Genomic DNA, 18683 nt, shown 5'->3' with positions numbered 1-18683 from the left:
TGTGAACCCGTTACATTCACCCCGCTAGAATTACACAAAATAAAGCATGTATAAAGGAACCCAAACACACCGGTCCCAACACTCTGAGGAATAGATACAATACAATTACAGTTTCAAATCCCAGTTTAAAAAGTATTTTAAAGGATCAGCGTGAAGAAAGGAATGGCCTAAACCCGTCCAACACATGGGGAAAAGAATATGCCCACTTACATATCACATACAAATGCAACTGTAATACATGACTCCAGGAAAAAAACAATGGCAACAAAAAGACAGCATTACGAAAGTGTTGCAAACACTTTTAACATCAAACAAGAAAAACTCAATCACACTCCTACATTCAAAAGGCCAACGAGGATCTCTGGAGCAAGTTTAGCCTCTGCTCACACGCATCCAGACAAGCTTTGGACAAAATATAAGTTAATGGGTTATTATCCATCCACACGGTGAACTGATGACCCTTTAACCAATAGTGAAATATATTACACACTGCCCACTTAAATGTGAAAAACTCCAATCTACGCAAAGGATATTTCGACTGAACAAAACTGAGGGACTTGCTTGCAAATGCTATAGGTCTGGCTATCGTAGCACCTACAGGAACTTTGACTGCCGCCTCTTAATTATAAATGCTGCCCCATGGACACCAGTTGGATTTGCAGAATAGTGGCATTTAGGGATATGTGACCCAGGTTTTAGTGTGCCTCATTTTTTTCTCAACTTGCCTGAGGTCATTCACTCGAAAGAACCCAGAAGAGAATGCACGCAGATTGCACGCAGAACATTTCTGATGTCTGAACACTGTACGCTCTGGCGTCATTGAGAAGGCAACTAGAAACAAACTGGTCCAATTCAACAAACTGTTCAAAAGACTTGCAGTCTAAGCTACAAGCTGTGTTCTCCAAGAACCATTGCACTTGGGTTGAATATTTCAATAACCTTTTGATCAACTCCACAGGTTTTTTCCCTGCCAGGTTATCAACCCCTTATCCACCAAAAACAGTCAGGGTCCTGCAGCACTCCTCAAGCAACGCAGACACACCTGGAGAGGTTTCTCAATTAGCTACAGCAAGGAGAGGTTCATCACAAAAGCTAATCAACATAGGATCGCTATTCCCAAGTACATAGTGGGGGAACAGGATGTGGCTTACCTCTGCAGAGGCGCCCCTATGTTGTTGTAAATGATCAACCTTGTAACAGTTAAATCGTGCCCCCACCGCACTTTGAGGATCAATTCAGTCTTTCATGCGAGTAAACTTAAACCAGTGAAAGAGAGTCATCTGTTATCAGCATTGGACAGTTGCCCTGCATTCTGTTTTGTGGATGACGGTCTGGTTTGTATTTAGGGAACTATTTCTTAGTCATCAGTGTCTCTGTATTTTCTCTAGGTGTTTTTCTCGTCCTTTGTATTGTTTGTTGTTGTATATTTTCCAAACTCTGTGTGGACTTTACTTATTAAACTTATAGGACTTGCTTTCTGGCTTTTGTTGAGTTCCTCTTTTATTTTAGGCATGATATGAACAGGCCTGCAGCAGTACTTCTCAGGTTTCCTTACTAAACAAAAAAAACAAAAGACTTGCTCCAAAGGAAACAGCTGGTTCCGTATTATTTTCTATAAATGCTCTAAAATGGGGTTACTGTTCTATGAAAATACAGTGTTCTCCCGCTTATTTGCATTTCAATATTCACTTTTTCACGTATTTGTGGATTCCTCCAGTTCATCACAAAAACTCATACAACTCAAGACGCTTGTGTGAGACTTTTGAAGGAAGGAAGGAAGTGCTGTGGGAATTTCTGAGGAGAGAAGAGATGAAGAGCACGCCGGCCCGACGGCTTCCTTGCCCATTGCTAAACAATATTTCACAGAGAGCAAGAGACCAGGTCCTGAATCGCTACCAACCGAAGTTTGTGCCCCTGCATGGAAAGATCGCATCAGAAGCAGACGGAAAATATCCTGATACACTGAGGAAGATAATTGCGGAGAATAATTATAATCTGGTTAAAGGAATGATGGATGAATCCGGCCTCTTCTGGAAGAAGATACCCTCTCGCACTTAATTGATGATGGAGGAAGCACAGGCTCCGGTCTTTAAGGCATGTTTGGTAAAGTATGCAACGGTAAAGTCAATTGCTCTGAATAAAAAAAAACCTTGAAGTTGAGCAATATTCCAATGTTCTTGAATAAATCTATTACAAAGCATCAGAAATTTTTCAGAAAGGTTTTTGATAAGTAACATTCTTCATTCTGACATTCTTCGGCAGTGGGCGTGGGGGTTGGGGTTCTCCGTATTCACGGATTCTGCCTATTTGCAGATGGTCCCTAACACCCGTGAATATGGGGGTTAAGGGCAGATATGGAAGGGGTATACTGTATGCTCCGAGAGTTCCCAAAGCTGGAATAGGTTTTACCTGAAAATGCATACTAATTCATGAGCTAAAGACTTTTGTGAGTTTACAGCCGCTCCAAATTAATATTGAGACTAATTAAAGGCAGCCAACATTAACCTTTTGAAAAGTTTGCAGTTTATAAAAATACTTTTGCGTAAATAAGGATCTGAAACCATGTAAAAAGAAAAATAAACTAGTTCCCAGGTAGTCCATAATTTATTGCCAAGAAGTAATGTTTTACAAAGTTATCAATCAAGCAATCATTTCCTTTTGGATCTAAATTTAGTGTCTTCATCTGCTGATCTATTTCCGATCAAGGAAAACATTGTCTATTAATTGTTAAACCTCGAAGGTGCCAACAATATTACGTAATACTAAGCCCTTTAATATCACATAAATGCTATGAAATTCTCCTGAACACAAACAGACCTATCAGCACAAAATGAACAGAATGGTGATTGGTAACATCACGATGCATGTGGTACAAATAGGTGCTTCTCTTCAAGAAGATTATGTACACAAGCATTGCTATCCTTTTACTTCTAGCTCTAGCCAGGGTCAAAAACTCTTTCTGTTCCTCCTGTGTTATTTCCTTACCGCTGTCTTATTCCTCTGAGAATCTGTGCCTGCATGTTCCAATCTTTTTGCACCCTAACTGGCCTTTCTCACTCGGAAAAGGGATTTGGTAAGTTGGTCTTTGATTTCGATGAACAATCCCTTCTCTATGTGCCTTGTTTGACTGGGACTTTTGCGGCTGGATACACCAATGATCCACGGTGCAAGTGGGGGCTGATGTGTCTATCCCAGCTCCCTGTGAAAGATGTTGCACCTATTCAGATTATTGATAATAACTTTTCTGACAACTGGGACTAAAGAATTTCTGGCAGTTTCAAAGCTGATAACTGTGAAGTGGGGTGTTGGATCTTTGCTTAGAGACAAACAGTCCACACCAAGCCTGCGATGTGATGGTTTTAGCATATGGAGTTCATACTGGACTGTCGCTAATCTAAACTAGCTTGTGTATTCCTAGTTGCCCAACAGGGGCAGAGTGCTTGCGGTCTTTTAGGTGGTACGCAAACAGGACGACAATTTGGAGAAACGTTCTGCTCGAATCGGAGGAATCTGAAATCCAATTAAACAGTTTTTTTGGACCTAAAAGCCTCGTCATACAGTCAGTCAGACCAATCAACAATACAGCTAGTAGATAAAAAACAAGTGCCAAGAATTATTACTATGTAATCAGACTCTCCTTTGCTGAGGGCACAATGCCCTTAGGGCTCCCAGAAATTCTGCGCTCCAGTGGGTAAAATATTCAGTCTGACGTGCGCTGGCTTGCAGAACACAGACAAGTTGCTTCACTATCTTGTCGCCGGTTCTTCTACACCTACCCCCTAACCACCCAATCCCACATAATGTGTACCATGTTCTGTATTGAGATTTTTCTGTACTACTCCTGAGTATCAATTCAACAAGTAGTGCTGATGTATGGTTTTTTTTTTCTGCCTCCATGGTATGCTCCTTCCTCATGTAATCTCCCCCTTTAAAGACCAACTCTAATGAAAATTGTGTTTTGGTGTTTTTAACACGTTCTTGTGGCATTTTTCCAACATATCTTGAGACAATTAAGCTTAAAATTGCACTACAGAGTATTCCTTTATTTAAATTGTTGTGAATCAGGAGGCGGCGAAAAAAATTTTTTTTAAAAAGATTGCATTTGTGTGGTACAAATACAGTGGGTGGGCCACAAGCTCCCTGCTCATTCCGATGCATCCAATCGTAGACGATTAGATTTATGTACATAATTGTTTTCCTCATCTGAACTGCCATCTGACTCAACACTGTGCAGCTGGATAGCAACAAAATTGCTCGCCATTTTCATTGGACCGCTAATGTTAATTTGGGGGTGTGAGGAGACCTAAGCCAGTGGGGGGCATGTAAACAGAGCCACAATAGCAATGGAAAGGGGAAGGGGGGCGGGGTTGCTGTGCACCAATGGTCCCACCAACACTTCAGAGGCAAGTGTGGCTCTGCAGAAACTTTGTCCTAGAAAACGACACAGGTTTTTAGATTTGGTCTAAAGACGGCATAATAATAATTGAAAGACTACTGGGGACAATTTGAAAATAGATTAAAAGAGTTCAGATTGGAGTGACACTTTAACTGGTGCTGGCAAGGTCGACTGCCGTAAAAGAATTTTACTTTCAGGGATAAATAAAGTATGTATTTTCATTTTCTATCCAAAAAGTATGAGCTGCGTGGTTATAGACTACCAAGGCTGTTTTCCTTTCACATGTGGTACACGGGAGATCGTTATCCTAGCTTTGTCATATTCCTTTCCAAGCAACAGCACATATAGCTTTCTCAGGATTTAAACATTGAAATGTCTGACTTCAAAACATCCTTTTGTTCGGAATGAACAAACACCAGAACCTCATTGAATAGAATGGGATTGAATGGAATGCAATACTAAAAGAGCCTGAAGGAAAGTTATGCATGGTGGTTTGTTGATTGATGGTAAGCCTGGGAGTTGTGTTCTGATTGGCATGCATCAACAAAGAAATGAAGTGCAAGTTGTCACTCTGCTTGTCATTACCTATTTCATGAAAAAGAGATCCTTGCAGTAGCGGGCTGGGTTTCTTTGATTTCGGCACTTCGATCTTCATGAGCTGGTCACAGGAGTGCTTCCACTGTTCTGGAAAATTCAATTTACAAGTCAATTTCTATAGCAGGAAAAGGAAAAGAGGCAGACTTAATAACAGCAATTAAGCTGTCAAAATTTCCAGTAAGCAACTGGCATTAAAGTGGCATTCGAAAGCCAAAAATATTATTCAAATGCTCAGAGAGAATGAGGCACCTGTTTTGCCACATGTCAGTCTCAAGGAGGTGAAAGCCCAATCAGATATTTGGTTTCATTTGAATATTTTGTTTTTGGTCCTTGGCAGTTTTATATCCTTTAAAGCTACTTTGTTATTCTGAGAAGGTGTTTGACAGGCACTGTATAATTAAAAACTGATTTGAAAAGTAGAGTTGGCTGGATAAAGAATGTTTCTTTTAAGCAAAACAAACCAAATATCCCATCAGAACAATACTGAAATGTGAAATGATAATGAAATTACAAATCAAATCTGTTACTAAAACTGGGAGACTACTTGTATTGCCCTAAATACAACAAGTATTAAGCTTGACAGGATAGATTTTTACAATTACAGTTTTACAAATATAACAATATACAAGGAAAGAAGGATTGGCTTTTCTATTGTCAGTCTTGGCTCCGGTAGTTGAGCTGGTCGGCGAATGATTGATGGGTCGATTGTTCGATCCCCACTACCCCCAGTCAACTGTCATTATGTCCTTTGGCAAGATATTAAAATTCATTCGTTTGTAATAAATACCCAACACATTCAAAGTGAAAGGGAATTTGACTCTTGACACAGAGTAGTCATGCAAAAATGTTTATATCAGGGTGAATATCTGAATTCCTTCTGCATGGTTACGGTTTACATGTTTTGAATGGTTTCTGCACAAAACACACACTTTCCCATCGGGGCTTTAAAAAGGAGCAAAACTGTGACATTCACCTTGAAGCAGGTTTAAAACTACAAGCAGCTGAGGACATAAGTTAGAGACAAATTCACTCAGCAAAAAAAACAATAAACTTGGAGAATTTTTTTTTACACTGTCTTCAGATTTAATATCCACGGCAGCAAAGATCAAGTTTACACTTAATCTGGGGGATGATGTTTTGATTGACATGATATCGGGTAGAAATCACCCGGCAAAAGTGATGGTGTAACCTTTTATAGCGAAAATGTTCTAGGTTTAAGGAACAGATTTCTTATTTTTCTTCTCTCAACATCAATTGTTAGTGTGTTCGAACCCTGTTGCAAATGCAGGGTCGTATTCTAATTGGTTCATTGGTTCAAAGGTCAATCTTTGTTCACTAAAAGTTACACAATTTATACCAAAACATTCTTTAGGTCTATTCTACAACAGTCAGACAAAGTGATGTACAAGTTTTTTTTAAGGTCCATTAGTGGCTTTAAACTTGGACCTTTCTCATGGGAATAAATGCAAAATTGCTTCTGAAACCAGCTCCTGGTGGTCACATGAGGAACTGCAATTTCTATGCTTTTGGTTCTGCCCGACATTAGGGAATAGGTGGATGTTTAGCATGTTCAGCATGTTTGCCACCAGCTAATCAGTTTTTAAAGTATAAACATGCTAACACTGTCTGTCCACCCACCTTTATTTTTTTTATGTTACATTGCTCATACATCCGCCATCTTTATTTTTAAACAAACAGATAATGCTTTCATTTACGAATGAAAGTAACAACAAAAAGTGTCACTCAACTCTCAGTTAAACCCTTTAACAAAAATGCTTATTGCTTCGTGAGATGTCAAAATTATTTAGAGCCTCTGTGAAAGGGTTCAATTTCACAAACTACTGTATAGACGTTATCAACTAACTGCTATAGTGTTCCCTTGTTTATTGTGGGGGTCATGTTCTTAAAAATAACCTAAGTTGAACTAAGTAGGACTACAGATACTTTAAGGCTGTACAACTCTTCACTACACACTTTCTATACTTTTCTCAGACAAACCAGAACTTTTTACACTTGTCTCTCTTGGTGAAACTCTCAATGTTCACATTGAAATAAAAATTATTATAGAATGAAAACAAAGATCTCCTCGAGATCAAAGATTTGTTTAGATTTGGCAAACTGAATACATTCTGTACGGACAGCACAGGCAAGATTAAGAAGCAAATCAGCCAATCAGGATGCAGAAAACAGTGTCTAGTTGCTGTCCGGAGGCTTAAGTATAAAGTTGTATTTGCATGCATTTAGTTGGATTCTACATCAATGTTGTCATGTTTATATTTTATAGTAAAAACAAAAAAAGGATGAAGCCACAATGAAGTCATAATGATAGAAAACGTCAAGTTCAACTTGGCTTTCTTGCATTTTAACTCTGTAAATCTGCTGCAGCACAAAAAGAGACTTATTTTGACCCAAGGTTTATTTTATTTTGAAAGGAACTTGTGCTTCTGTCAAGAATAAAAGAAGTTAAAATTTTAACTTTATTACTGCATTTTTATATCATATTCATTTATTTAAATGTAAGCATTTAAAAGTCCTATTTTATAAACAAATATTGTATTTTTCTTTTTTAATCAGTTGTCAATCCATAAAAGCTAAATGCAGGACAAGAAAACAAATCTGCAAAATAAAACCGAAAATAAAACATCGGATTGCAACGGCTCAACAGGTTGTTTTTTTAACATTCTCCAAGTTCTTATGATATTGTCTTTGTGCAGATTGTCCATTTCTTTGACAAAGTTCTTCCTGAATGCATATCTACAGTGGCCCTTAAGGGCAAACCACATCAACAAATTTTGCTGTTCCGTAACGTATCACCTTCACACATTTTTTCAATTCCTGCTGAGCTGATGAGTGAATCTGTTATGTCTTTGTCTTGTAATTGTTTTCTTGCACGCGGCTAGGAAATTTTGACTAAAAATATTTTGCAATTTTTAAAAACTTTTGATTTTCTAGCCCAGGGTCCTGGTAATAACCTGAAGGATAATCTTCAAAAAGGGAATAACTTTGGGGCAAAACCAAAAGATATGCTGGTGCCCCATCCATGTTGGTGCCCCAACATGGATGGGGCACCAACATGGATGGGGCACCAACATGTGCTTGTTTGAAATTTGGGGTTTTATAAAATCTCCGTTCGTATTTTTTCAACAATGGTATTCTTGGTTTGCCAAAAAACGAAGCCAATTATCTCTTGATATGTTTACACCCAGACACCTTTCTCATTTCTTTTACATCTGTGGTGTTTTATCCTTTTTCCATGAGAGTTGCTAAATTTTAACAATAGCACTAGGTGTTCCATTTTCATTTCAATTTGTCTTCTTATTTATTTGTCAGTGCAATCTGCAAAACCTCAAACTATCATGTTTAAAGTGGGTTTTTCTTCTCTAAATGGTCAGGTGGGACTTTGTGGCTCTTGCTGGATTTTGGTCAGTAAGAAACTGGACCAAATGGCTCTTTTAGTATTCAGCCCCGCAGCAGAGCCCCCCTTTTCTAAAAAATGTTGTTTCAAGCCACTTTCCGTTAGGGTTCATAAGAAAACATATGAATTTACAAATTTTTGGCTTTCGAATGCCACTTTAATGCCAATTTACAACTAAGAAACCTAAAGAGCCATTTGACAACAACCAAGTCTTCCTTCAAAATAAAACATTGCTTTGTATCAATGTTATCATGATAAATATAGATGAGCTGTTTTTTTTTTATAAATAAACTTAAATAGGAAACAGCGTCTTTTCAAAATATGATCTAGTTTATAACTTGAGAGAGGGTCAAATGACTTCTTTCCAAAATAAAAGACACCCTGTTCCATAAAATCATCTCTATGTATTCTATGTAGTCTGGTGTCAGCAGTGACTAAAAAAAAAAAACTATGCACAACTTTTCCCATACTGTCTGGTGCATCTTGGACAGAAATTTGTAAATCTCATTAACCAATATTGAATCAGAGCTAATTAAGGGAAACTTACTGTATTTTCTGAACCACAGAACACACTTAAAATCTTTGAATTTGTTTAACAATAGAAAATCTGCCTTCTAATCCAGTGCACCTAAATTCTGGTTGTGCTTCCTGACCTCCAATTGATTTTCTGTGGTACACGGTGCTCAAAAGTCTGCAAAATGTTTTAGTTTGACTTATGACATGTCCTTCTACTGTTTGTCTATGGATTGAATTACGTTTAAATTTTTGTCTTTTAACTTTACTACTAACTTTTTACTTTACAGCTACTTTTTAAATTTCTTTCCCTAAATGGAGAGGTAAAAGAGATACATGTGGCTCTGGAGCCGAGGCAACAGACCCCTGAACTAGCCCAATGTTGCCATTTACTTGCACATATCTGCTACAACTCTGTCTATTCTATTTTATCGGGTTGCGAGGATAAATTCTGGCACTTTGAGGCTAAAGACAGGGTCACAGCAAAAATTATGTAAAGTCATAGAAAAACTCAAGATCCCTTCAGGCCTTATTTGTCTGATCAGTTACTGATGTCAGCGAGGATGCAGCACGCCTGACTGATGAGTTGTCCTCGTTTTTCCTGGCAAACACAGACTTCCTTATGGGTTTTGCTGTAAACTGACACCAAATATTTGCCGCTGAGTCATGAATATAATAATTCATAAGTCATTGTTTTATATGTGCATTCCTGTGTATGTGGGTGCTACAGCTCTCATATGGAGGCAGGTTATTATAAAGTACCACCAGGGTGAAAATAAACATGCAGGAATGACGTTGGAGTGCGCTCTGGCACTCTGCTTGCATATGCATTAAATAAAAACTCTGATTAAAAACAGTGTGGCAGCTTTTTTAACTTACAAAGTTCTGAATCAGACAAGTGGCGCGAGATCTTTGCTAGAATTTTATAGTGATTCTTACTGACTTTTATTCGTGTTAAATAACTTTAGTGTTCAGTTGTTCTGTGTTTTTGTTTGTCTATGTAATTTGACTCTATTTTAACTTGCTGTACAGGAAAAACAAAACTCCTCTGTATTAACTGGAATATTGCCCTACCCAGAGAGAATATGCTGGAACTGTCTTCACTGTCTTCAAGATTATAATTGTTCATCTATACCCTACCCAGGTTGTAGAGATGTTGCCGCAGGGCCTCGTGCCAGCGCTGCGTGTCTTCAGGACTGTGTGCAGAAATGGCAAAGGCTGCATTGTTCCTTTGAGGCTGTCCATTGATGCATATGTATCCTTCCGACTCGCAGATGCAAGTATCCTAGTAAAAAAAACAACAACACACAAATGAGTTTTTGTGAAGATTTTAATTTGTTATGTTTTTTACTTTTAATGTAATTCAAGCTATATTAATGAATGAATGCAATTAAAGTAAAACCAATTTTCTTAACACACCCAAGTAAAAATATAATTTTCGATAAAAACACCTTTTATCTTGTAAGAAAACAAATCATTGTATTGTTTGTTTTTGTAACTGAGCCCACATAAAGTCATAAACCCAACCTTATTGCGTAATCCTCTGCACTTTTTTCAGGTAGAAATGCTTAATCTCATCTCCATATCATACTGTTATATAAAAAATATTTAAACATTTGTAAACAATAATGAAATCACCAATTCTCCCGGAGTAAAAAACAAATAAATATGAACATTTTTCGAATATTAATGAATCCACTGATTCTGATGATAAAAAACTCGGATGGTTTGTGCACAAACTAAATTAAAATACTTTTTTTTACCACAAGAATTGTTCAAACGCAATGCATTGGGGTCTATATCTACCAATCACCAAGCATTGATGCATGCAGAGACTTCTGGGAAATTTCTAGGCCACTGGATTTTTTTAAGTTGTAGATTTGGACAGCTCTGCAAAATGGGGAACACACTTTGTAGTGCACTATGTAGTAGAGAATTCAGACACAAACAAAGTTATGAAATGCATTTTTTTAAGTTTATTTATGAAGATTATTTTAAAGAGTCATATAAAGAATTGCTAATAATTTACTGGAAATAACAGCAGAAAAAACAGCAATTTAGTGTTTTAAAAAAAAGTTCTAGTAAATCTAAGACACTTTTTGGGAAAAATTAATAGATAAATAAAATATAAGTCAACGTTACATATGGCCGGTTTTGCAAAAACTTCCAAATTACAAACACTGTTCTTTTCTTTTTCAGTTTCCACAATGACTTTGAATTTAATAAGCAGGTTTTTCCAGCTCGTCCTTATTGATTTGTGAGGAGATTTTGATGGATTGTAAAATGATAAAGATCTCTTTTGGCGTATCTGAAGGAACTGACCTCTTTATTGCAAACGGGAGAAACAAATGCCAAAGGGGGATTTTTGTGCTTGGCAAGTTTTATGTACAATCAAAAATTCCTATCTTGTATTGTTCTGTCCTCATTTCAATGTGCAGCATGTGATCAGTTGTTCGATAACAAGTGAGAAAAACTTTTAAAACATTAATTTGAGTGAATATTGAGGTTTTGAGGGATTTTAACTTGATTTGTTATTACAAAAATTCAGTGTAAATGTAGTTTTACATTTTAGAGTACATCTTAAAACATACACATAATTCAGAAAATGGTAATTATTTCTTTATCCATCTAATGTGGTTTAAAACCAAGAAGCAAATGTCAAATATTGTTAAAATTGTAAGCTTTATGCATAAAATTAGCTTTTATATATAAGAATAGGGAAGAATTTTTGGAAGATTACAATTGACATACATACAGGAGTTGTCAAATTTTCAAAATAAAACTCAAAAGCAAGGTTAAGCCAGCATACCTTTCAGAGGAAGGCTAGAAATTGTGGGAAGATATGGACACTAAAATAAAAAACAAAGCAGCTGCAGAGAATTTGTTTATTTTAAAATATATAATAATAAAAAGACTGGCAGTGCACTGAAGCAAAAAAAGGGAGGGAAAAGGGGATTTAAATTAATGGGAACATAGTTAGAAGTTTCCTTTGATAATAAATTCATAGTTAAAATTAAGTTATTTTGGTTGGTTAGTTTTAGTAGTTTTATTTATTTTACCAGAACTATGAGATGGGTTTATCGGAAGAAAAAAATAATTACAGGAAGGAACAGCGTGCTACATCTATCAGATAAATAAGAGACACACAGATATGCCTTAAAGCAAAACAAAACAAAGCAGAAAAATCTTTTTGTCATGCACTGTTGCCCATTTCTGGTTTGCACTCGGTCCTGACAAACAGGTGTGTGTGATTGTGCAAGGTGCGCTCCTGTCTGTGTCTGTCTGTGTTGACTCACCACTGCCCTCTGGTGGCTTCTGCATCAAGCTGTAGGAAGAGGAAGGAGCCAAAACCTCACGTCTTTTACAGCTTTTCTGGAAAGAACTCACCTTCCTGATTGGAATTAGAAGCATCAGGTTGTTCCCAGACTCCAGGTCTTCTTTAGTTTGATAACAGCGGAGAGTTTGCCCCTTGAGGTCAGCGTGGATGTTTTCCCAAATGTTGGAGTCTTTCAGCTGAGAAAGAGCAAACGTGAAGAAACACAATGACTGCTTGTAGCAATTTAGATCCATAATGAACACAACCATCTGAATTATTTTTCAGTTTGTGGTTTGATGGGGGTTCTTGTGTAAAACGGAAAGCATTTAGTTTTAAACTGCTGCTTAATAAATATGCCTAATTGAATAAAACTGCGCTCAAATTATCTAAATTGGTTTCAGTCGTACTGAATCACATTGAATCGTGATTCATCGAAATATGATTTATATGTTATGATGATGCAGACGCTACACGCCACACCCCTCTCTGAACTGGCCTCACTGGCTGAGCTGTTACACGCCCCTCACTCTACACATCTCTCCCATTTTGAATTTTATTTTTCAAAATGCCTGCTTTTCTGTTGGTTTTGTCTCCATAGTAACCATTTTACTTTTGGGTCGTCTCAGGGAGACAAACAGGTTTGTAGTTTTTAGACAAATTGGCAAAAATGAACTTTTTTTTATTTTTCTCGGTAACCGAGATTTTTGTTAACTATGCACACATTTCTAATGCAGTCATATTGTTTGGTTCAGCTTCACAATATTGCAGTAAAAAACGTGTGAGCAACAGCACGCCATGCGAACGCCATTCAAAATCTATACATTTTAAAACCAGAATTTTTTCTCTCCAAATAGCTTCCAAGTGAAGCTCAAAGAGTTAGAAAGCAATAGATTGAAATCCCTTGGAGGAGTTTAAATGTGTAGCAGGTGTAAAGGTGATTTAAAAATACATACATACATACATACGTACATACATACATACGTACGTACGTACATACGTACGTACGTACATACGTACGTACGTACATACATACATACGTACATACATACGTACATACATACGTACATACATACGTACATACATACATACATACATACATACATACATACATAATCAAGATAGCTGCCCCTTTGCATGGTTAAAGGTCAACAAAACTTTGATCGTGTTTGTAGACTTGGGCTTTGTCAAAATTCCTTCCCTACTCATTATATAGTGCGATCTCTGTTTTGTAGTGCTGTCCAAATCCAAATCAGTGGCTCAGGTGGTAGAGGCATGTCGTCATATGACCGAAGCGTCGGCGGTTCGATCCCTGCTCCCCCCCAGAAAGCTGTCGTTGTGTCCTTGGGCAAGACACCTCACCCCCCCTGCCTCCAGTGTGGCTCCACAGGTGTGTGAATGTGTGTGAATGATCCCGGTGATGGTCAGAGGGGCCGTAGGCGCGAACTGGCAGCCACGCCTCTGTCAGTCTATATTAGCAGCTGAGGCTATATTAGTAGTTACTATCACCAAGTATGAATGAGGAATGAATGAATAATGGACACAATGTGAGCGCTTTGAGCAACAAGAAAAAGCACAGAGAAATCTAATCCATTAATATTTGAAAAATGTTGATATTTGAAAAAATGTATTTACATTTTTTAAATAAACCTTCAGCGTTTCATCTTCAGAACTCAGTGAATTCATAAAAAGTCATCGCAAAACGCTCCTATCAATTAGATTTTAACTTCGGGAAATCGATGACATAATATTCACCATTTTAAAAAATAGTAGCGAGAATTGTGTCCGAATTGCTTATAAAATCCAGGGCACTGGACAGTCCTGCTGTATTTAAGGATTAGGGTGGGAATTCGGACACTGCCTCTATCTGGTGGAGTGTGAAATTTTGAGACGATCACTTGAACAAAGTATTTTTTTCTTATATTGTGGGAAAATGTGAAAATCGCCAAATTTCACACTTGGCTGCCAAGCTGTAGGTCCTGTTGCCATCCCATAATATTTTTAAAACTTCCTTTGGCTATACAGGACACGTGTGTTTTGAACTACTTATTTTGCGTGCCATCTGAAATTTTGGCCTAATAGATTTTTTTGATAGTTTCGCTTGCTGGGATGTCACCACTCTTTTGGAGGGAGGGGTCATTTAATGTGCCCAAAATGCCTTTTCCCCAGATATTAAGGGTGGCTATTTTGGTTTTATGTGGCATGTTCCCTCAAACATGCAACAGAAAAAGAAGAATTGTGATTGTGATGTGTTTCTATTAAAAACATTTAGGTGATCACCTTAACCGTGAGTTGACCACTCATCACTGGTTGGGTCATACAAAGAGGCTGAGCAACTAAGCGACAGCACAGGTTTCCATACAAGGGCAACCAGAAGGGGCTGTCCTCTGGAAAACAAACAAAAAAACAAAACAAATTAGGATTAAGAGCAACCAAAACCTAAAAAAAAAGAGGGTTTAAAGAAAATCACCTGTAGCTAAAACGGTCAAATCGTGGGTCTTGAACCCATCCAGTACATTTTCGATAGTCAGAGTTGTGTGAGCCAGAAGGTTGTATTTTGGTCCCCTTTGGAGAGAAGACACTTGAGATGTTAAAGCATCCTTTAACAAGTCCCACTCCCATCATATTTTGATCTGTTTTAAAAGCACTTAATTATGATTGGGCCATTATTAGGAAGGTGCGCTGGCCCAACATCATCAGCAAACAAGAGTTATGGGAAAAAATGGAGCAGTAACCAGTAGAGCAATACGTTTCCAACAGACGATGGCAATGGATTGGCCATATCCAAAGAAAAAATGCACCCAGCCCTACAAGGCAGGCACTGACATTGAACCCCCAAGAGCTCTTATGTGGCATATGTCCCAACCTCTGTCACAGGTGGCAGAAGAATAAGATGCCGCTTTTGAGCAAAATCAAAAAACCTGTGTTGTTTTCTAGGATATAGTTTCACAGCGTCAGGAGTTCATTGGAAATTCCCCTCTCTCAATTGTGGGCAGGACTTTTGGTGCAGAGCAACCCCCTTCCCCCCTGTCCCTCTCTGTTTCAATTCAATTTCAGTTCAATTCAATTTTATTTGTATAGCCCAAATTCACAACAACAGTCGTCTCAATGGGCTTCGTATCGGTAATTGATAAAGTGAAACATGAACTCAAAAGGATCATGAATACAAAGAGTTCAATAGAAAAATACCAAATTGAACTAAAAAACTGACTAAGCCATACTGGCATCCCTGCCCTTAGACCCTCCTTCGCGGTAAGGAAAAACTCCTAAAAAAAACGGATTCCGGAAAAAACGAAGAAACCTCAGGGGTGCCCACATGAAGGAGGGATACTCCCCCAGGACGGACAGGCGATTTACCAGAACTCTTAGAGAAGAATTAACTTATCTAAATCTACAACTACACATTTAAAGTCCAGCAGACGAGCTTCATCCAGCCGGAGTTGGGGGGACAGTCAGGGGCGCGAGTCGAGCCGGAGACAGGATCCACACCCAGGTGTGGGAGCAGGAGCATAGACGAGGTACACGGTCAGGTACAGAGCAGCCCCCTCACACCCCCAAGCTAACATTAACGGTGTACCAAAAATGGCGAGCAATATTGGAGCTATCCAGATGTAGAGTTTTGGGTCAGATGCCAGCTCAGACAAGGAGAACCAACACCTACATGGTTGTATTTGTCTGCAAATGGATGCAGGGAGCTTGTCTGTTGTAGTTCCTGCTTCACCAATACAATTCTTTTTTCAAACGGCCTTTTTCGTTTTGCTCCCACAACGATTTCTTTAGAAAAAAACTGAGTATTGCTATTTAAAGTTTTCATTTCTGTCCTAAAAACCAGACAAACAGCAAAAACGCGTTAAAAACATAAAAAACACAAATCTCAAAAACCAAAATTGAATCAGAGCCAATTAAGTGACTTACTGTATTTTTTTAACCATAAAACCCCCTTAAAATCTTTGAATTAGTTTAATGCTCACACTGGAGACTGCTCAAGAGAGGATGAATATCCAGGCCTCCCATCGCCTCCAACAGATCCACACCCAGCTGCGGACTCAAACGCAGCTCGGATCTTCTTTCCTGACGAGTATCCCAATGAGCCTCCCAGGAAAGTGCCTTTCTTGATGGCCAGAACCGCCGGGGAGGCGTCCTCGACCACACAGCTGCTGTACAGCTCCACACGGAGCTGGAACTCTGGGCCCACCTCGTCGCTGCGCACAGACATTTCCACTCGGTTGAGATGAACCTCGACTTCTCTAAAAAAACTTACAGGTAATGAAGGAACTTACAATATGATGGGCTCTTCAAAACAGATGTCTGTCAAAGTCCTGTCCACCATCACGATGTCAGTGTCGTGGATTTCTGAGTCACACCACAGAAGGCAGAACACGGCACAGCGATGGAGCTCTGAAAAGACAGAAAAACACTTTTTGACGTTTACTTTTCCTCATTGTTCAGTGCTTTATGTCTATAATTATTTAAGAGTTCAACAGTCTGCTGTACCTCCTTTGTTTTTAAAGTACTCTGAGTCTTTCCACATGAGGGGAAACCGCAAATCTAGAAAGCACAAATCGTGATCGCAGAAATTTTAAACAAAACTTTAAAAAAATGAAAGGAAACATGTTTAGACTTTGCTGACCTGAAAGCGCAACTTTTCCAGTGCATGGTGCAGCATCCTCTGCAGATCTGGAGGGTTATAGTTCAACTTTTGATCAACTTTTAGAATTTTCATTTGAAAAAAAAAAACAACTGGCATTTCAAAAGATGGGATCACTTGATGGCATGAAATGATGGAAAAAAGGAGGTAAAATGCGGAAAAATATGCTTTTACAAAGTTTAAAGACCCACTTTGATGAAAATTTTGTGTTATTGCTGTTTTTAACATGATCTTGCAGCATTTTTCTGATGCTGAAATATAAAGAAAACTACCCTTACAAAAAAAGCATTCCTGAGTCTTTATTATATTTTGTATTCATTTAATTTATGTTACCATTTATTTTGTTTATTTTTTTGTAATTCTTTGTATTATTATATGTATTTTTTACTATTATTTTATTTTCTATTTATAATAATAATAATATTAATTGCTATTATTATTATTATTGTTGTTGTTGTTATTATTATTAATAATAATAATATAATGACGATTATTGTTATTATTATTATTATTAATTTATTGTTGTTATTAATTTCTTTTCATTGTTTTTTAATAATCTTTTTTTTCTTTATTTACAATTTTACAATTATTTATATAATTGTTGCAAATTAGTAGCAGACAAAAAAATGCAGTTTAAAGAAGATTGTACAGTGTTTGTGATGTAAAGTTTGTAAAACAGAGGTGAAAAGAGGGAAAGGGGGGCGGGTTGCTCCATGTCAATAGCCCCACCTACAACTCAGAGGCAAACTCCTGATGCCCTGCAGAAACTATGTCCTACAAAAAAAAATAAAAGACCACTGTGGACGCTTTAAAAATAGATTAAAAGGTGATAAAAAAAAAAAAGAAGTGGGTCTTGAACAGTTTCTTCCTCTTCACAAAGACTTCGTACACCTTTGTTTAGCCTCACATTCAACGAGTCTGGATCCCCATCTGACCTGAGTCCGGCCCGCTCCAGGATCTGCGCTTTCCGGATCTTCTGCAGCTGGCTGAGCAGAGCCAGAATGCGGGCGTTGCAGGTCAGCAGACTCTTGGAGGCCTCCAGGGCCTGATCCTTTTGGGAACAGGCAGCCAGAAGTTTACTGGCCCCTTCCCGCATCCGCACCTCCCTTTCAATCTGCTGCAGCACCTTGCCATCCTGCAGGAAATTTGTAGAGGACAGCAAAGGTTTCAGCTTCTGTGTGACCCGATAAAAACATCATGACCCTGCTTGTGTCAAACTCTTTCACCAAAAAAGAAAAAGAAAAACCGTCTAACTCCAAAATCAATCTATCAATTTATTATTTGTATAGCACTCGTAAAAGTAGAGGCAACCAAAGTCCTTAACATCAAATCAAATAAAATCATTAAACAATGGGATAATAAACAATAAAAATAAAAGAATAGAATCAATTAAGCAATAAAAGAAAAATTTAACGAGTTGCAGAGGTAAATACAGTTAATTTAGGCATGGTTTAAAATTCTGGGTTTTCTCCAGGTGTTGCCTAATCCCATCATTTAAAAGGAACAAATCCCATCATTGTTGTCTAAAACCATTTTACACATTTCCTAATGAACATGTGGATTCCGGTTTATTTCAGAAAGCTCAGCTTTAGGGATCAGAACACGTTACATAACTCTGCTCCCTTTTCTGAGCACAGGCTGTGCTGCATTGTTTGAAATCGTAAACATTAGAGTCTGTCATTTCAAATGAACTTCTTCACTGCAGTATGGAAAAGTACAGAATTCAAGGAAATTCAATTTTTTTTTGGGGGGGGGTTTGATCAGCAACCTTTTCCTCAACAATTATCAGAAAAAGACAAGA

At 37.9% G+C, this 18683-nt stretch overlaps 1 protein-coding gene across 5 annotated transcripts in view; it reads right to left on the bottom strand.

Annotated features, from left to right (window-relative positions):
- Positions 1-18683, bottom strand: part of LOC101173562 (rhotekin-like) — a 43835-nt gene that overhangs the window by 23038 nt on the left and 2114 nt on the right. For 3 of the 5 annotated variants that reach the window (XM_078955518.1, XM_023961072.2, XM_023961073.2), the window contains exons 2-11: positions 17818-18017; positions 16865-16911; positions 16729-16782; positions 16515-16632; positions 16206-16436; positions 14705-14799; positions 14515-14621; positions 12309-12434; positions 10062-10206; positions 4982-5080 (exon numbers count right to left, since the gene is read on the bottom strand). In XM_078955518.1, coding sequence (XP_078811644.1) covers positions 4982-5080; positions 10062-10206; positions 12309-12434; positions 14515-14621; positions 14705-14799; positions 16206-16436; positions 16515-16632; positions 16729-16782; positions 16865-16911; positions 17818-18017 — 1222 coding nt within the window. The remainder of the gene's footprint in view (positions 1-4981; positions 5081-10061; positions 10207-12308; positions 12435-14514; positions 14622-14704; positions 14800-16205; positions 16437-16514; positions 16633-16728; positions 16783-16864; positions 16912-17817; positions 18018-18683) is intronic. The other 2 variants (XR_013659251.1, XR_013659252.1) reach the window with 1 other exon arrangement.

The sequence above is a fragment of the Oryzias latipes genome, chromosome 12 (assembly GCF_053564925.1).
Source record: "Oryzias latipes strain Hd-rR chromosome 12, Olatipes_Hd-rR_3.1".
In the NCBI taxonomy this organism is placed as follows: domain Eukaryota; kingdom Metazoa; phylum Chordata; class Actinopteri; order Beloniformes; family Adrianichthyidae; genus Oryzias; species Oryzias latipes.
This window is presented reverse-complemented; position numbering and strand designations above follow the sequence as displayed.